Source organism: Amblyraja radiata, chromosome 2 (assembly GCF_010909765.2).
Source record: "Amblyraja radiata isolate CabotCenter1 chromosome 2, sAmbRad1.1.pri, whole genome shotgun sequence".
Taxonomy (NCBI): domain Eukaryota; kingdom Metazoa; phylum Chordata; class Chondrichthyes; order Rajiformes; family Rajidae; genus Amblyraja; species Amblyraja radiata.
Genome location: NC_045957.1, coordinates 44,389,984 through 44,408,509, shown reverse-complemented (window position 1 = coordinate 44,408,509; position 18,526 = coordinate 44,389,984). Strand labels below are relative to the sequence as shown.

Sequence of the window (18,526 nt, the reverse complement as noted above, 5' to 3'; positions counted from 1 at the left end):
TAGCTTTAACAGTGAACAAATAAGCCTAGTTTAACTAGTCAAAGCCAGTTGGAGGGATTTTTGGACATGGGGGTCTAAGGACTACATTATGCAAGGCACTGTCATCATTTGAACTTTGCTGCTTGACTACTGGGTGCGGAAAGCCAGCCTCATTAGCCCTACATATCTGGGATTGGTGCAGTCCTTACAGGCAGGGGCTAGAAGTGGCAATTTCAGGTGGCAGCCCTGGTCGAGGAAGGTCCAGCTCTATAAATAAAGAGCTCTATAAATATTCACTCTTCTGGGTCCCGACCTGAAACCTGTCCATGTCCTCCATAGATGCTGCCTGACCTGCTATGTTACTGCAGCACTTTGCATTCTTCACTTTCTTTAAAACCTGAATTACGTCTAAGCATTGCCATTCGGGGTAAACACATACCCAAATGTGATTTATGTATTGAAAGAGGCATCAATGATGGAAATTACATTCATCAGAAAGGAGGTGTTCTTGACACAAAATTTCGTCCATCCATGTTTTCCAGAGATGCTGCCTGACCGGCTGAGTTACTCCAGCACTTTGTGTCTTTTTTTGTAAACCGGCATTTGGAGTTCTTTGTGTCTACATTATGCTTGTATTTCCCACTTTCAGTACAACTCTGGACTACATCACATAGCTTCAACATGTACATCTATTTATTTTATTTTTTTCTAATTCCCCTCATAAATCTATTAACCAGACTGCTCTATGAACCTTGGAATCTTCTTGGTAATCTTGACCACCTTATCAGAGATATTCCTTTTGTCCCAGTCATTCCTTTTCCATTTCTGTACAACTTAAAATTAACCTGCTTTTTTTCCTTTCTCCATTCCGAAGTAAGGTCTCTGACCTAAAACTCAATTTCTTCTTCTGAAGACACTGTTGTGTGTTTCTGGAATATTCTGTTTTATTTCAGTTTTCTAGCAACTGCTATTGTCAAATATGTAACTGAGCTTAAAGGACCAGGCAGCTAATTGGCACAAAGGACTGATCAGTATTCAGAGTGCCTGTAGTGCAGCAGATAATGCTGCTGTCTCAAAGCTACATGGATCTGGGTTTGATCCTCACCCTGGATGCTGCCTAGGAAGAGTTTCTTCTCAATGGTCCAGTTTTCTCCCATCTTCCAAAGATGTTCTGCTTGATTTGGCTACTTTAAAATACCCCTTAGTGTGGATTAATATTTTTTTTTTTAAAGAAACAAAATGGGCGATAATGGGCATGTGTGAGAATAATATTCAGGGGAACGGGAAAATAAGGAAAGCGAATGGGAATAATGGGAATGCTTCCCTGGGATCTGACATAGATCTCATGGGCCAAATGACCTCCATCTGAGCTTTTACAAGATGCTTATTAACCAAAAGTAATTCCTTCAAACTCCTGCTATTGATATACAACCGTATTTTGGATGGTTCAATAATCCAGTCTGGTATTACCTTTAAAGTACAGAGTCCATCCAAGCTTGGCTCACAAATTTGACAAATTCCATCGAATAATGTTAAAAACTGAGAATTGCTGAATGTGTACCCATCATTTGAAATCTGCCGGAGAAAAAATAATTAATTGAGGTCTTACACACCACATATTATGTTGTGCTAACCAGAAAATGACCAGTTTATGCCTAATTTCTCTTTTCTATTAATTAATCAATCTTCTGTCCAAGACAATAACTTGCCCTCTATCCCATGAACATTCATTTCTTGCAATGACCTTAAGTGCAGCATTTTGTGAAATGTCTTCAGAGATTCTGAATATAGTGTGGGTCCATGGATTCTCTTTCTTTTCATCTTACTTTTCAATGAACTCCAATGTCGATTAAATGCAATTTCCATTTCACAAAAACAAGCTGACTGTGACTGATTATCTTGAAGTTTTCTAACAGCGACTACAATATCTTTATTAACAGCTGTTAAACATTTTCCCATGACAGATATTGAGCTAAATGTCATGTAGTTAATTGGCTTCTTTACCTCTCCCTTTTTAAACAAATTACATTTACTAATTTAATAAAACCTTCCCTGAACACAGGGAAGTTTGAAAAAAGTAAACCAAATTCATCGAATGTGTGATCCCACAACCAGTCACATCTTTCCATCTCCACCCCTTTCCACCTTCTGCAGAGACCGCTCCCTCTGCAACGTTTTGGTTCATTCATCCCTTCCCAAACAAGTCAAGTCAAGTCAACTTTATTTGTCACATACACATACAAGATGTATAGTGAAATGAAAGTGGCAATGCCCGTGGGATTGTGCAAAACAACAGAACAGAGCCAGTATTTACATTAAAAAAAGGACACAATAATATTTACGCCCTGCTGAGATCAGAGTTTATTTATAGAGCTGGAACTTCCCGATGGCCTGTGGGAAGAAACTCCATCTCAGCCTCTCTGTTTTTGCTGCGTGACAGCGGAGGCGCTTGCCCGACCGCAGCAGCTGGAACAGTCCATTGCTGGGATGGTAGGGGTCCTTCATGATCTTGCAGGCTCTGGATCTGCACCTCCTGGTGTATAGGTCCTGCAGGGGGCGGGGTGTGGGGGATTGTAGTTCCCGTGGTGCGTTCGGCCGAACGCACTATTCTCTGCAGGGTCTTCCTGTCCTGAGCAGAGCTGTTGCTAAACCAGATAGAGATGTTTCCAGTCAGGATGCTTTCTACAGCACCAGAGTAGAAGGATTGAAGGATCCTCAGAGAGACTCTGAGGTGGTAAAGGCACTGCCTTGCCTTTCTCACCAGTGTGGCAGTGTGTGTTGTCCAAGTCAGATCCTCTGTGATGTGGACTCCCAGGTATTTAAAGCTGCTCACCCTATCCACAGTAGTCCCATTTATCCCCAGTGGCTTGTATGTCCTCGGTTGTTGTGCCCTTCTAAGATCCACAATCAGCTCCTTAGTTTTAGTGACATTCAAGAGGAGGCTGTTGTTCTGACACTAGAGTGCCTGGTCAGCCACCTCCTCCAGGTAGGCCTTCTCATCGTTATCGGAGATCAGGCCCACTACCACTGTGTCATCAGCAAACTTGATGATGGAGTTGGAGGTGAACCAGGCCACACAATCATGTGTGTACAGGGAGTACAGTAGGGGGCTGAGGACGCAACCCTGGGGGGATCCTGTGTTCAGGGTGAGGGGTTGGAGGTATGTCTACCCATCTTGACCACCTGATGCCTGGCGGTCAGAAAGTCCATGACCCAGACACACAGGGGAGTGTTCAGTCCCAGTTCCAGCAGCTTCTAAGCAAGTCTGGTGGGGACTATGTCGTTGAAAGCTGAACTGAAATCAATGAACAGCATCCTCACGTAGCCCCCCTTCTGGCTGTCACGGTAAGAGAGAGAGGTGTGCAAAACCTGGGAGACCGCATCATCCATGGATCTGTTTGGACGGTATGTGAACTGCAGCAGATCCATGTTGCGAGGGAGGAAGGCGCAGATGTGGTCCTTGATCAGCCTCTCGAAGCATTTCATGACCACTGAGGTGAGGGTTACTGGTCGGTAGTCATTCAAATCACCCCCTCCCCGAGTATTTTCCCCTGCAAGTGCAGGAGATGTAACACCTATCCCAATGCCTCCTCTCTCACATCCATCCAGGGATCCCAGCAGTCCTTCCAGGTGGGTCAGAGGGTCACGTGCAACTCCTCTAACCTCATCTACTGCATCAGGTGTTCCCGATGTGGCCTCAAGTACAGTGCAAAGACTTGGCGACCATTTCACCAAACACTTGCACTCGGTCACCCAAAGCCTACCGGATCTCCCGGTTGCTAATCATTTTAACCTCTCTTCACAATCCCATACTGATCTTCCTGTCGTGAGCCTCCTCCATTACCAGAGTATAGCCAAACACAAACTGGAGGAACAGCACCTCCTATTTTGCTTGGGTAGCTTACAATCCAAAGGTATGAACGTTGAATTCTCTAATTTTCGGTGACCTCCAACAACCTATCCCCTCCATTCTCCCCCACATCATTAGTCGTTCTTTGCTGTTTTATTTATATTAATACATTAACATAATGAACTGCAGATGCTAGAACTTTGAGCAAACCACAAAATGCTCGAATAACTCACTGGGACAGGCAGCATCTGTGGAGGGAACAGATGTTTGGGTCAGGCGTTTTCTTCAGACTCATGGGGCCTGAAGTGTAGGGTCTGAAGAAGGATCATGATCAGAAACGTTGCCTGTCAATTCCCTTTACAGATGCTGCCAGACTTGCTAAGTTAACCCAGCACTTTGTGTTTTGATCGTAACAAAATTGCCAATTTACTTCATATAAGTGTTATAAAGTAACTCCCTTTTTGTGGGCAAAAAGGTTTAATCTCATTTTCACATCAATGGCTATATCTATAACAGGAAAACAGATAATGTTAGCTTTCTTGGGATAAAAACTAAAAGGTAGTAACATTAAAGTGGTAGAAAATGCAGCATTTACAAATGTTACAAATGATATGGGAGAAGTGCAAATTAGTTTAAAAAGTACAACTGTTGTGAAAATGTATTTAAATGCTGAATACGTGAAAGAGTGATTGTCACAAATTACATATACAATTATCAGAATTTGGTTCCAACACACTTTTTGAATCCAATTTATTTATACATTTGCCATATTGTACCTTGACTTGCCATCTTGAAATTGGCTTGGCATCGGCGAGGACAATGTTTTCAAATGGTTGACCAACCTCAGAGGGAATTAGGCAGTCCACAGCTTGACCACTCAAGAAAGCTGCCTTTGACAGCTGTGACATAGTTGGAATCCACTCATCATCGACAATCTGCAATCAATCAGACAAAAATAAATTTTAAAAAAAAACGTAATTCTCTTTAAAAAATATTGATAACTAAACTTGGTTCCTTAAAGTTCTGATCTTTGAAAAGCCCAACTTTATCCTCGGAGTACAAATGTTCTTTATGGTTCATTCTATTTTGCTTGGACTTGGTCTGGATTGACAAAGAATGGGGAGCCATCCTATTGCACATGAGGCAGTTGTCTTCCTTTTACATAACAGTTTTACCCAACTGATGAGGCTAAATCATACGATGTGTTCATTACCAACCCCCAACAAGCTGGAAAATTAGTTAAACCATTCCCAATGCATTGAAAAGAAGAATAACAAAGAATCCATTGGAAATGTAAATATGTCAAATTTTCCTCTGCTATTTAAAAGACGTATTATCTAATTTAGGTGCTTGAATATCTGAATTGTAATTTTATCTGCTAAGGCAATATAGCCTGCAAAAAAGTTATGGCCATTTTCATACTGGGAAATGAGCATCTTGTTCCCTATTGATTTTCTATGGACATAACAAAAAAGCTGTGATCGTGAACAGTCAAAAGCCCATAACTTTCTTAAAAATTAAGAGAACTGAATGAAATTTTCAGTTATCATAGATTGAAGCATTCTGAAACAAATATAAAATAATCTTACTTGGATGACCTGAAATTAAAGCATATAATTAGTTAGTTACCTAATTGTAGCTAATTTCAGACTTCAATTACTAGATCTAAACATCTATCCATTTCTTAATAAATGATTAACATTTTTAAATAGCCTAAATGTCCAAATAATATTCACAAATAATTCACAATAAAACATGATTTTTAAATCTCATTTACATTAATTTATAGGCTAAATGGAAGGAATTTAGTGTTTAATTGCTGTAAATAAATGCCCATTTAAATCAGCTTTCTAGTGAGATCCTGTGGAACGCGCTGGTTTAGAACGTTCACATTGCGGTAGTTGTAATTAATTTGGCTTAGGGTCATTGAATTAAAACTGAAGTTAATTCAGAGCACTTGAAAATGTCTGAATAATGAAAGACTAACCTGCCTTCATTTGACTAACACATAATTAATTGTAATAGCTTTGACCAGTCATCTTTCACACACCATCAGTTTTTGGTTTGTTTTCTATATAACACGATGTGATTCTGAGAATTTTATTAAGAGTAGACAACCTTGATGAAGATGGGAGATTGTTAATAAATCCCACTAAGATTCAAATTGTTTGTTTTTATATACATGCCATACATTTTTATAAACCTACAATATATTTATGAGTACAATAAGAGTCCATACATCTTTTCATGACATTAACTGCTCCAGCTACATCTCTCATATGTGAACACACACACACATGAACGAGAACCGCTGGGCGGCACTGTGGCGAGGCGGTAGAGATGCTGCCTTACAGCACCAGAGACCCAGGTTCGATCCTGACTACAGGTGCTGTCTGTATTGAGTTTGTACACTCAACCGGTGACCATGTGGGTTTTCTCCGGGTGCTCCAGTTTCCTGCTACATTTCAAAGAGGTGGTTTGTAGGTCAATTAGCTTCTGTATAAAATTGTCCCTAGTGTGTATGATAGAACTAGTGTACGGGTAATTGTTGTTTGGTACAAATTTGTTCATACATAGGTCCTGTTTCCATGCTGTATCTTTACGTTGAATTAAAATAAAATAACTCAATTGGTGTGGTTTGAAAAAGTGCCATTCTATGGCTCCCTATTGAATGCTGCTGTTGTAGTGACCACTTTCACAATTGCCTGAATAGCTCAGGGCAAAGAGTTATTAAATTATGTTGGAGTGATTTGGGCAAGCAGCAGAACTCCAAGACTCTTGAATTCCTCCATTCCTCAAAAGCTAATTGATCTGTGTCAGTGCTGATTGCAGCTAGTCTAGAAATACGTACTTTCACAAGTTTTCAGCTTGAGTTTCAACAGCAGCGGAGGGATAAAACCTGGAAAAAAGACAGGATTTGGATGTTGGGCAGAGATCACCTTGTAGTTAGATGGGATCTGCTGGTTTCACATTGTCAGCTGGAGTCTGGGACAATGGGACTCTGCCTTTGATAATGTGTAACTGACCACTTGAGATAGTGGTTGAATGACTATTCTGGTGTATTTAAGGGGACTTGAATAAATATGCAAGGGTGACGGGAAAATAAGTCACACAGATAGATTCAGATGAGGAACGTGGGAGGAAACTGAATGGACAGAAATGTTGGCATGGATTATTGAACAAAATGGCTAACTTCTCTACCTACAGCCTCTGTAAATTAATCAGCTGAAGTCTCCAGATTAACAGTTCTATTCACTATATGATCTATCATAAACACAGCTTCAAAGACTTCCAAGTCTGAACAAATCACACATTTTACTTGGATAAAGCAGGGGAATTGTTAATTTTGAACTGTAACAAAATTGTGTTGAAATGAAAATTTACTGCTGTCTTTAGCTAAGTTTCAGTTTTACAGGGGTACCTTAATTTCACCCCAAATATTGTTTGAAATTTTGTCAACCCCTCACAATATTTTACAAATGTTTGAAGAACTTACATGTAACTTAATGATTTCACACGTTAAACTTGCAGACTCCATGAACCCACGGCCGAAGATTCTCACAGTGGTACAGTCAAACTGTCGAACATCACACAACCCAGAATTCTCCAACTCTGTGATCTCAGGAAGCTGATCTTCGATATTGACATTATAAAACAAGGATTAAATTGTACATCTGCAGAATTTGAATCTTGCACAAATTTACATTTGCATTCTGCCCAGCAGCAAAGAAGACTGCAAAAAGTTGTGAACACTGCCCAGTCCACCACAGGTTCTGACCACCCCACCATCTCAGGGATTTACAGGAGTCGCTGCCTCAAAAAGACAGTCAGCATCATCAGAGACCCACACCACCCCTGGCCGCACACTCGTTTCACCTTTGCCATCGAGAAGGTGGTACAGGAGCCTGAAAACTATAACGTCCAGGTTCAGGAACAGCTTCTTCCCTGCAGCTATCAAGCTATTAAACACTAAAACCTCCAATAAGCTCTGGTACATAGACTATTATTGTTATTATTACACTATTGTTGTTTGTTTTTATGCGTATGCATAAAATGTGTGTGCATGCGTATGCATAATATGCGTGTGCATGTGAGTGTGTGTATATATATATACTGTATATGTGTGTATAAATATATGCACATATATATATATGCATACATATATATATATATATATGCATACATATATATATACACACACATATATACATATGTATGCATACAGTATATTTATACACACATATACATATACATATGCATGCATATACATATACAGTATATATATACACACACACACACAGACCATTTTCTTTTCCCATTTATTATATTGTTTACAGTGTACTATGTTTACATATTCTGTTGTGCTGCTGCAAGTGAGAATGTCATTGTTCTATTTGGGACATATAACAGTATAACACTCTTGACCCTTTTCCAAACTAACTATTTCCTGCATGATTTTTTCCCATTAAATGCATACATATTTAATTCCTTCATTCCCCACTGAGCTGGGGAATGAGAGCCATGAGAGGACCTAGTGTGTAGAATAAGTGGGACATTACCAGACTCACTCTGGGCATTTTCTGCTAGACAGCTGAACACCTCATTGTTCTTTTCAGTTTTATTTCACAAGGAGCAGAGTGGGGAACAGAACTTGCAAACTCAAATATCCTCACAAACAAATTGCTAATAATTCCAAAGAGAGTTTCAACAATTGTGCTAAACACTGCACATACGAATGAAATAAGAATGTTTCCTAAATTTCATTGTTTGATTATCTCTGACGCAATACTTACCAACTAAAACGCTGCAGTCATAGGTGCTGAAGCCTGGAAAACAGGCACAGCCCCACTCAATACATTCACCATTGCTACTGCAAAAATTGGGACACCTTAGCGCAGATAAAATGTCTTGAGGTACTTTGGACAAGTCCCCATTGTCGCTTTCATGAAAGAACCCAGCTTCCAAAAGCTTCCTTTCACATTCATTTTCCAATAAACTGAGGCCTCTATTTGCCCAACTGAGATCATCCTTAAGCTGAAGGTCCAAGATACAGATATCTATAACATCCGTGTATCGTTGGCCAAGCATCTCTCCACAGGCTCGACCAATGCTGGAATTGGCAACCATCTGTTCGCAAAAATTAAATGCCTTTGATTCTGTCAACCCAGAAGGTGTGGGCCAGGAAGGTAAGATCTCTTGTTGAAAGTCAGAAATATGGTCCTCAGGAAAAAAGTAACTAAATCCTTCCAAGTCAGTTTGAGTAAGACTTTGAAAAGGGAAAGTGGGTATGTTTTCATAGTAATTTTGGCGTTTCCGTCTTCTATGATGGTTGGAGTTGCCTTTATGTTTGTTCCTTTTGTGTTCCCTTGATATTCCTCGTTTTCTCAGTATGGTATCTTTTTTTTGAACATAAGAGACCCTTGCAAAGTGGATCGTTTGATTTTGTTTGCTTCTACTGGTATAATAGATATCTGTTAAAATGGGAGATGTAATTTTGTTTTCAGCATGGCGCCTGCTAATTCCTCTATTCAACTCGACAGTACTGATATACTCTGCTGTAACATCCAACACTGGTATTAAATTGTAAAATCTCACATTTTCGTTGCCTGTACAGGCCAATGGAATTCCAGATTGAGGAACGGAATCAAGTTTATTTGAAGACGGCTGCAGCATTATTGACTCAGTGCTACAGCTACAATAACGGTTCCTTTTGATAGTAATAGGTGAAGCCACAGTTCTGTCAAATAGACTCTTTCCTGGCATAATTCTGTCAAAATGTAAGCAGAAAAAAAATTAGTGTGTTTACAGATCTGGTGCAGACAAGTTCAGGATAAAATGTATATTACACTATATTTTTCAAATGCGCTTATAAAGAGATTTAAATTTAATTTTATCCCGATATTTATTAATCATCCTTTCCACAAAATACTAATAATGGACAGATGAGCAGATTTTTGCAATATATAGGAAGAAAATGTATACAATTACATTAGAAAGTTCAGTGAATAGTTGATGTGATACACTTGTACAAACCAGTGATAAATTAGCAATTACTTTTTTTCCCAAATATATATTTTGACAAGGACCATTGCATAGAGAGGAATGCAATTCCTAGAGAGGAGTTCTTTGTAAATGTATTCCATTAAAATTATTGGAAGGGAAATCATTTAGGCTTGCAGGCAGAGGGTGAATACGCTCTATCAAATTAGCAATCTCTGATGTCAATGAAAACTTATCCCTCATTTTAAGCTGCAAATTGAATGTTAAACATACCTCCAACTTTCAATGAAAACATCAAGATTGTCAATCTCTTCTTCAACAAAGGGCCCGTTTGAATTTTGAAAATCATTACTCTTATCACCATCAAAAGTCCCACAAAGACCTCTGGTATTTTGGAAATCAATGGCAGGTGCTCTGAGTGTTAAACTCATTCCCCATTCACCCACATCAGCCCGGATGAATGTTCCAGTAGAAAATGTGATCTATATGAACAAACATAATTGTAGAATAAGCCAATGTTTATTCATTTATTTAATATACTTGTTTATTTCCATGCAAATCCAATTAAATCCAACACTAAAACATATTTTCCAATGATGTTGTAAACAGAAATTATGTATTTCAATCCCAATTACCAAAACATAGTAACATTATAATGCGTCAGGGAATTGATCAGAACTCAGAGTGCCAATACAGATTATGTGTTTCTGTTTGGGATTGGTTTGTCACCAAACAATGCTTCATATGGATCATTTATTACATTTGAAAACACTGGGGAAATCATGAGAACAAAACTGATAATAGTGCCTCATTCCAAGATCATGTTAGACCTTAGATTATGGGTTTATATTACATGGAGACAAGATCCACAATTTTGCTTTCCCACAATCTAAAATGAACTGAGGCTAATGACTACCATTTCTGATGAGTTGTTTGATCAGGATGGGGACTGGGACACTGAAGTAAAATTTTAGCAGTGAGTGTGTGCAACATAGGTGCACGCATCAACCTGGGGAATCCCACAAATATGAAAAAATATGATTGCATTTATCTTTTGACAACAAGGGAGCAGGGAGAATTTGCCCAATAGATAAATACAGCAAATAGGCAAAAGTGGCAAAAGTAGGCTGCATCATCCAGGAATGAGCCTTCCTTTTATTACGATAATGGTTACTGATAAGGCTGCAGCAATCTTTATGGCTGAAACATGGCCCACGCCAACCACCGATTACCCAATCACACTGGATCTAAGATCTAATTTTTATATCCAGTCCCTACACACTCGTGGCAATTTACAAAGGTTTATTGACCTACAAACCTGGGATATGGGAAAAAAAATCAGAGCACCGAGAGGAAACCTATCCAGGAAAAACACGCAAGCTCTCTACAGACAACATCCGAGATCCGAACATGGGTCTCTGGCCCTATGAGGTAGCGGCTCTACCAGCTGCACCATGCCCTAGGGGTCATGAGGGGCAATTTTTTTGTTTACACACAGAAGCTGGCAGGTATATGGAACAAGCTGCCAGAAATAGTAGTTGAGGCAGGTGCAATAACAACATTAAAAAGACATTTGGACAGGTACATGGATTGGTAAGGTTTGGATAAGGGCCACGCACTGGCAAGTGGGATTAGTTTTGATGAATTGTCTTGGTCAGCATGGATGAGTTGGACCGCAAGGCCCGTTTTTGTATAACTATTACTCTAATTCCTGGAACAGACTCAGAGAAAGCTGCCAAGTCAGTACTTTGCTGCACTGCTGACATATGCTGTCTTACAGGATGGCCAATTCAGTTGGTTTCTCGAAGAGTTCCCTGCAGCACCTCATCCTCTATGTAAAGTATGATAATTTGGACTCAATTTATTATTAAACACAATGCCTTCCAAAGATCATACAGGATACAGGTGTATGATTGATGAGCAGAACAACAGAAAGCTCACACTGATAGTATTAATAATTTCCCTGATATATATGGAGGGCAGAATCCCTACATGGTTGAGCTCAGGGAGTTTAACTGCAGGTTGATATGATAAAACTGAATCTGTGCAATTTGCAACAATTGAGCCGTGGTATACTTCCTGCTGCCTCTCCAGCCAGCAGTAACCTAGACGTTAAGATATTGGTTTAAAAAGTTCTCAACGGGCCTCAATGATGCTGTGCCCATCCGCTTACACTCCAATCCATGTGATCAGTACGGGCACATAGTAATGCCCCAGGCATGTCAAGGTTCGATCTAATTTAGGCGTCAGATAACAACATCCATGATAGGAATGCATCTCTTGACTCCAATGCATTTGCTGAAAATTAATCATGTATATCATCATCATCGTTGAAAACATTAGCGACACAGTGGTGCTGGTTTCCAACGGGAATGGTGACGGACGCACCACACATCTCTGTCCTCCAGTTCCTGCTGAATCCCGCCGCTGGAAGTATAGGATTTTGGTGTGTGTGCTTTATCATCATTCCTTACAATGCTATGTACGACAGTGATTGCAACTTCTACTGAAGTGTGGATGGCCATTGGCTCGCTAGAAGCTCATCCGCCCTTTGGCAGGTCGTGTTTTTGGTCCTGCTGGGGGTCCACGTTCCCCTCCTCACCTGGCAAAACAGGTGGGGGAGAAGGTTTAGTCGCCGACTATCCGACCATGGAGCAGGTAGCATGGGATTACATGGTACCCGTGGCGGGGCAAACTCCCCCCCCGACCTGACCTGATATAAAGAACTTTCATGTATAATGAAATCTCATCCCATGTAAGTTATCCCAGTGGACTGGTGTTTGCGAAGACACAACACAAGTTCACTCAAATAACTTACATGGGATTTGACAACAGCTTCACAACATCATCCACACTCCTTTGCATTATGGTCACATTACAGTCTTCACATTGAAAGCCAAACATTGGTGAGTTTATTTTCTAACATGTAGATTTGTTTTTACTTGTAGATTTTTTTAAACCATTGTTCTATTAATAATACACGAGTTTAATGCATGATCTATATTTGTAACTATCTTCATCATGCTGTTTTTATACTATTGGAATTGATTTAAAAATGAGTAAAAGTAATCATAAGTAAAACTAGCCAAAAGCTGTTATATTTTGGCAGCAATTCCAGAAACAGGAAACCTGTTATTCTTTCACCAGAACTGAATATTCATAAATGGATGATGTATTTACGAGAAATAAACTTTAATCAGTATTTTGGCAATGTATGTGCAAACAACCAACTAGAAAATCTTTGCATTCAGTCCGTTTAACCACAAGTTTAACTGAACAACGTCAGTTAAAATTAAAATTAACGAGAGACTGAAATTCAAGAAGGTTACTTGCTGGAGTTGTAGTTTTCACTCAATAGAATCACTGCAAAATATCAGTAAATTCATCAGTACTGTGCTTAATATGATAGCAAATGGTCTAAAGTTAGCGCACTGAGCTCAACGTGTTGATCACTTTGGCGTGTGTTATGTTTGTATCAATGTTTTGCATTGAAGGCTTATGCATCGATATATTAATGGAAATGATGGAACTGAATGGAAAGTAACCTACTGGACCAAAGCTGGATCAGAACTGTAGCTTTCAACCATCTTAAGATTGCTACTCTTAGTTGAACTGAATTACCTGAGTATTCACAACAGAATAAAGGTGTAAAATGAAAACAAAGTACCACACATTATATTCATGGAGAGGAAATTCACCAATGTTGTCTGGGATGGAATGTTTCAGCTATGAGATGAGATGGAATAGGTGGGTTTGTTTTCTATGGACAAAGGAGACTGAGGGGTGATCTGATAGAGGTATACAACATTATGAGTAATTGACAGATTACATGCTAAGTGACTTTTCCTAATGGCAGATATGTCTAAAAGCAGAGTGCAGAGGCTTAAGGTGAGAATAAGTGGGATTTGTATAGCTGTTACTTGGTGAACGTGGTGGGCTAAAGGGTTTATTTCTACGCTGAACGATTTAATATATTTATTGAGAAGTAGATCTGATATCAGATCTGCAAAAGATGAGACTTATTTGTTCTTATTTATTAACTTGTTACCCTTAGATGTTTTGGCATAATCCAATTTATCTTTTATAAGATAATAAGTATAACATTTAAATTCCAAATACAGATTGAATTAATGAATTAGTTCTTTCAAATTATGCATATCAATTTGAACAGCCACACAAATTAACCGATTTAACAACCTCCACAAAATATAAAATTGTTAAAGTTACCAAAGTTGAACAGAAAACAATGCAACTGTAAATCAAAGTTGAAACCCTGATACTTACTGTTACTTTCTTTCCTTGGTAAGATTCAGTTATTTTAATGTTGTTACCCTTAATTTCTTGACTTTTCACTGATAAGTGTGGTTTCGTTTCATGTAGCTGCCCGTTACACATATCAAAAGCAATGATGTCTCCACCTTCTTTAGCCACAAATCCACAGTTACAAGAAGCCGGATAATGAGAGCTCCCACAGTCCCATTGACGGACGTGAACTTCAAAGTCTCGAGTGATGCTCTTGTAGAGCATGAACGTCCCAGTCTTGTAGTTATCATAACGCCTAGGGAATAAACAAATTACAATTCTATGACCAGAAATGACAATTGAATAATTTAAGAATGAGAAAAATATATGACTGACAAATTATTACTGTTATTCGGTTTCTGCTGGATCTAGTTAAGCGTTATGGGCCTGTCCCACTTGGCGTTTTTTTAAGCAACTGCCGGCGACTGTCGTAGACTTAGCAGGTCGCTGAAAAACCAGCAACAACCTACGTCATCCTGGCGACAACCTACGACAGCACATACATCAGGAGAAGTCAAGCTACTCTCATTGGCGTCAAATCCACTGTCGCCGACATGTTGAAAATTTAGTGATGACCAGAAAAATTCTACGACTTTTTGTGCGACTGAGGAGACTACTCCCGGCGACCACCGGCGAACATCTACGACAGTCGCCGGCAGTTGCCTAAAAAAAATCGCTTAATTGGGACAGCCCCATAAGGAATATTATACAATGTTAACATAAAACATGCTGGTTTGCAGCACATTTTGTTAACTCAGATTTCATTTCATAAAAAGATTTTAAGGCTTCTACTAAGTAACATGATAACAGACTTGATAACAAATTTACATTTAGAAAAAAAGAACAAATAATCCAGAAAAAAAAAATCAATGACTTAAATTTAAAATTTTGTTTTGTTTATTGTCACGTGTACCGGTGTACAGTGAACAGCTTTTTATTGCATGCTAATCAGTCAGCAGAAAGACTGTACATGATTACAATCGAGCCGTCCACAGTGTACAGATACATGATAAAGGGAATAATGTTTAATGCAAGATAAAGCTCAGTAAAGTCCAATGAAAGATAGTCTGAGGGTCTTCAATGAGGAAGATAGTAGCTCAGGATTGCTCTCTATTTGTTGTTAGGATGGTTCAGTTGCCTGATAACAGCTGGGAAGAAATGGCCCCTGAATCTGGAGGTGTGTGTTTTCACACTACTGTACCTCTTGCCTGATAGGAGTAGGGAGAAGGAGGAGACACATCCCTGATTATGCTGGTGCCCTTGCCGAGGCAGGTGAAGTCAATGGAAGGGAGGTTGGTACACTTTCCTGCAATCTATTCAAGTTCAAGTTCAAGTGAGTTTATTGTCATGTGTCCCTGTATAGGACAATGAAATTCTTGCTTTGCTTAAGCACACAGAAAATAGTAGGCATTTACTACAAAACAGATAAAATGTGTCCATATACCATGAAATCTATTTTTCCTACACGAGATATTAGCACATCCAAAAGAATTGCAGACAGGAAAGCTAAACAACAACAAAAAAGTAAACAATAATCTAACTTGGAGTAACCTCCGTACTTACAGAAATACAGCTACAATAAGTACAACCAAAAAATCTTAGCTTAAAGATTGAGGCTTGTATTTGTATAACTTGGAAGTCCTATGATATTTCTGCATTCAAAACTGCGTCACTAAATCCTAGGATGCAGCATTCTTCCTACTGTTTTTCACAGGACTATGCTGTTAGCTCGTTTATTGGGAATGTCACGAGGGAGAGAAAAGGGTAAATAAAACTAGAGCCCAATATTACCATGAGGAGATGGAGGTATGATTGGGAATTGTACGTTGGCATTAGAGTCAAGAAAATTCTATGGGGAAATGGGCTTCCCGTATGATTGCCATGAAAGGTAGATAATTTCCCATTTAAATGCAGGGTGTTCTATTCATAACATGGCAATTGACGAGTCAAGATTGATATTGGTTTCTGATGGGAGAAATGGGCAGATCACTGTGAAGTGGGAATAAAATAAACTTGCTGTAGTAATTGTCCACGCTTCTGCTTTACACAATGTTCACCTTTCAACTGCTGTCACTGTGACTATTAATAAAATAATTTTTCACATCATTTCATATCATCTCCAGTGAATGGATTTGTTACTCGTCCCTCCAACAAATGAAGGAAGCAGCAAGTTAGATGTGCCATATATTCCTATTTTATATTTTTACCCTAACTTGAAGCAAGTCCATCTATTTGGGTGATAGTATCCCCTACACTGTACCTAACTAACGAGTACACCAACATAAAGCTACAGGGATCTACACCCATTCTCAAATAAGATCAACCACATGCCATCTGGCGATTGGTAGACTAGGCAAAACAAACAGAAGGGCATCACAATTAAATAATATAATGGAAGTGAATGAAGTTACCTGCCATCAAAAGTGATCAGGTGTGGATCGGTAAATGAATAGCAGTAGGCAGCAGGGACATCTTTCACCATTATCTACATTTTAAAAGAAAGACATAATTAAAAATAATTAAGTGCAGTATTGAAGTCCATAAAACCAAGTTTCAGAAGCAATATTCAATACAAGTATATTAACTCCTACCCTACAAATGTGTCAATAAAAAGGAAAATAATGGGACCAGAAATTCTTTGGCCAGGTTAAAGTGAAGGTGCTCAACAGCCCGAGACCTGTTTTGAAGTGGTCTTACATGAGTCACTAACTTTCTTTTATATACTGCCACTTAAAAGTGTACAGGAGAAACCAAGCCAGTTAGGTTGGGGAGCTATGTCGAGAAGCTTGCTGATGGAGATGAGGAATGGTGAGCTCATTGAGAGTGAGGGTCAGTAGCAGGGATTTAAGAATGTTAAACGTTGAGTGTCTCATGTCCATTCAATGGATGTAGTGGGATGAAGGCTGTGATCTCGGTGGTGGATGGTGGGCAGTGGGTTTGGAATATATGAAAGATGTCATAAGATGATGTGCTTGAGGGAGAATTGGGTAAATTTGAGTCTAATTTCCAGTGCAGGTATGGAATCTGGTCAGGAAAGACCCATTCAACACATTGCAGCGAGCTTCACAGGTGACAGTGGTTGCATTTAGAGATTGTACAGCTATAGCTAAATTGTCCATGAACTCATTTGATTGCCACGAGTTGTGTTTCAGTTAGGTATGTTATCTTTTGGAGGAAGATATTCTGACTGTCGTTTTACATAAAACCACCTTGCATCAAATGGAGATACAGATGATCCACGACAACTGCACGGATATTCTGCCCAGTCTCAAACATGTTGCTTTTCACCAGTGGGCCCTGGCTCGAGAGTCTATGTCTCTATAATAAAGCACCATTGAACCATTGATGATCAGCAGGGCAGTTGCCAACGCTCTGCATCATTAACCACTGCCCAACACACTAGACCCCCCAATACACACACCTTAGACCCCAACACGCACTTGCCACTGCCGCAAACCTTCCTTTACCCACTCACCGCCACTACAGACCCCTGATACACACTTGCAGCTGTCACACAAACCCACTGTGCAGGTTAGAATGCGCCATCTACTGGTTTCTTTGGTCACAGCTTCTTTGTAACAACCGCAGACTCCTCATTGCCACAATAGTGGAAGAGAGGAAGGAGTCTCTTCAAAGCTTTGTTTATTGATCTAGTCTAGATTCTAGGTCTAGAGTCTACAAAATCCTAATTTTGATCTTTGGTTTAGCCTTTTAAATATTCAGTGTTTGAATCAGCCAGTCGGTCCACGCAAACCAGTTGCCTCATATTCTACAACTAAGCCAGGAATAACTATAAACTGAGGTAACTGCGTTAAAGTGCCACAGGAAAGACTTGCTGAAATATCCACCGTGTGATAATAAAATCCACACTACCCACATCCGAAAATCATGCCCATCAAGCTTTGAATTTAATGGAGACACAAGGTATTGCATATGTTGATTAACCTAAAAAAGATACAAACTACAGGAGTAGTTCAGCAGATGAGGAAGCACCTCTGAAGAACATGGACAGTTGATGTTCGGAAAAGACAGGAAATGGTGCCTGTCCTGGTGCTCCAGTTATGCTGCCTGACCTGTTGAGTTATTTGCAGTTAAATGGGTTGGGTTATACTCAGCCTACTGCATCCCTCGTGTTTACCTTCTTCCACCCCAACAACCCTTCACTGCAGACCCTCTGACCTCATGCGTCCCACCGGTTCCTTTGCATAAAAAGGTTCTGCTCTGAAGACTTTCTGTAAGTGGTGATCAGGCCACAGGCAGCAGAAACCGTGATTCTGATCCAGGACGAATGTGACAGGGTTCAATAACTAACTGGTCAAAGACACATTTCATTATTTTTAAGCAGATCTAAATAATTTAATAAAACATTTAGTTAAAAATAGATTAGACTGCTAC

At 39.5% G+C, this 18,526-nt stretch overlaps 1 protein-coding gene across 2 annotated transcripts in view; it reads right to left on the bottom strand.

Annotated features, from left to right (window-relative positions):
• The window catches only part of vwde (von Willebrand factor D and EGF domains), a 175,078-nt gene that overhangs the window by 58,930 nt on the left and 97,622 nt on the right, over positions 1 to 18,526 (bottom strand). For both annotated transcript variants that reach the window (XM_033045672.1, XM_033045662.1), the window contains exons 9-15: positions 16,543 to 16,616; positions 14,114 to 14,387; positions 10,103 to 10,311; positions 8,623 to 9,596; positions 7,326 to 7,462; positions 4,606 to 4,764; positions 1,450 to 1,554 (exon numbers count right to left, since the gene is read on the bottom strand). In XM_033045672.1, coding sequence (XP_032901563.1) covers positions 1,450 to 1,554; positions 4,606 to 4,764; positions 7,326 to 7,462; positions 8,623 to 9,596; positions 10,103 to 10,311; positions 14,114 to 14,387; positions 16,543 to 16,616 — 1,932 coding nt within the window. The remainder of the gene's footprint in view (positions 1 to 1,449; positions 1,555 to 4,605; positions 4,765 to 7,325; positions 7,463 to 8,622; positions 9,597 to 10,102; positions 10,312 to 14,113; positions 14,388 to 16,542; positions 16,617 to 18,526) is intronic.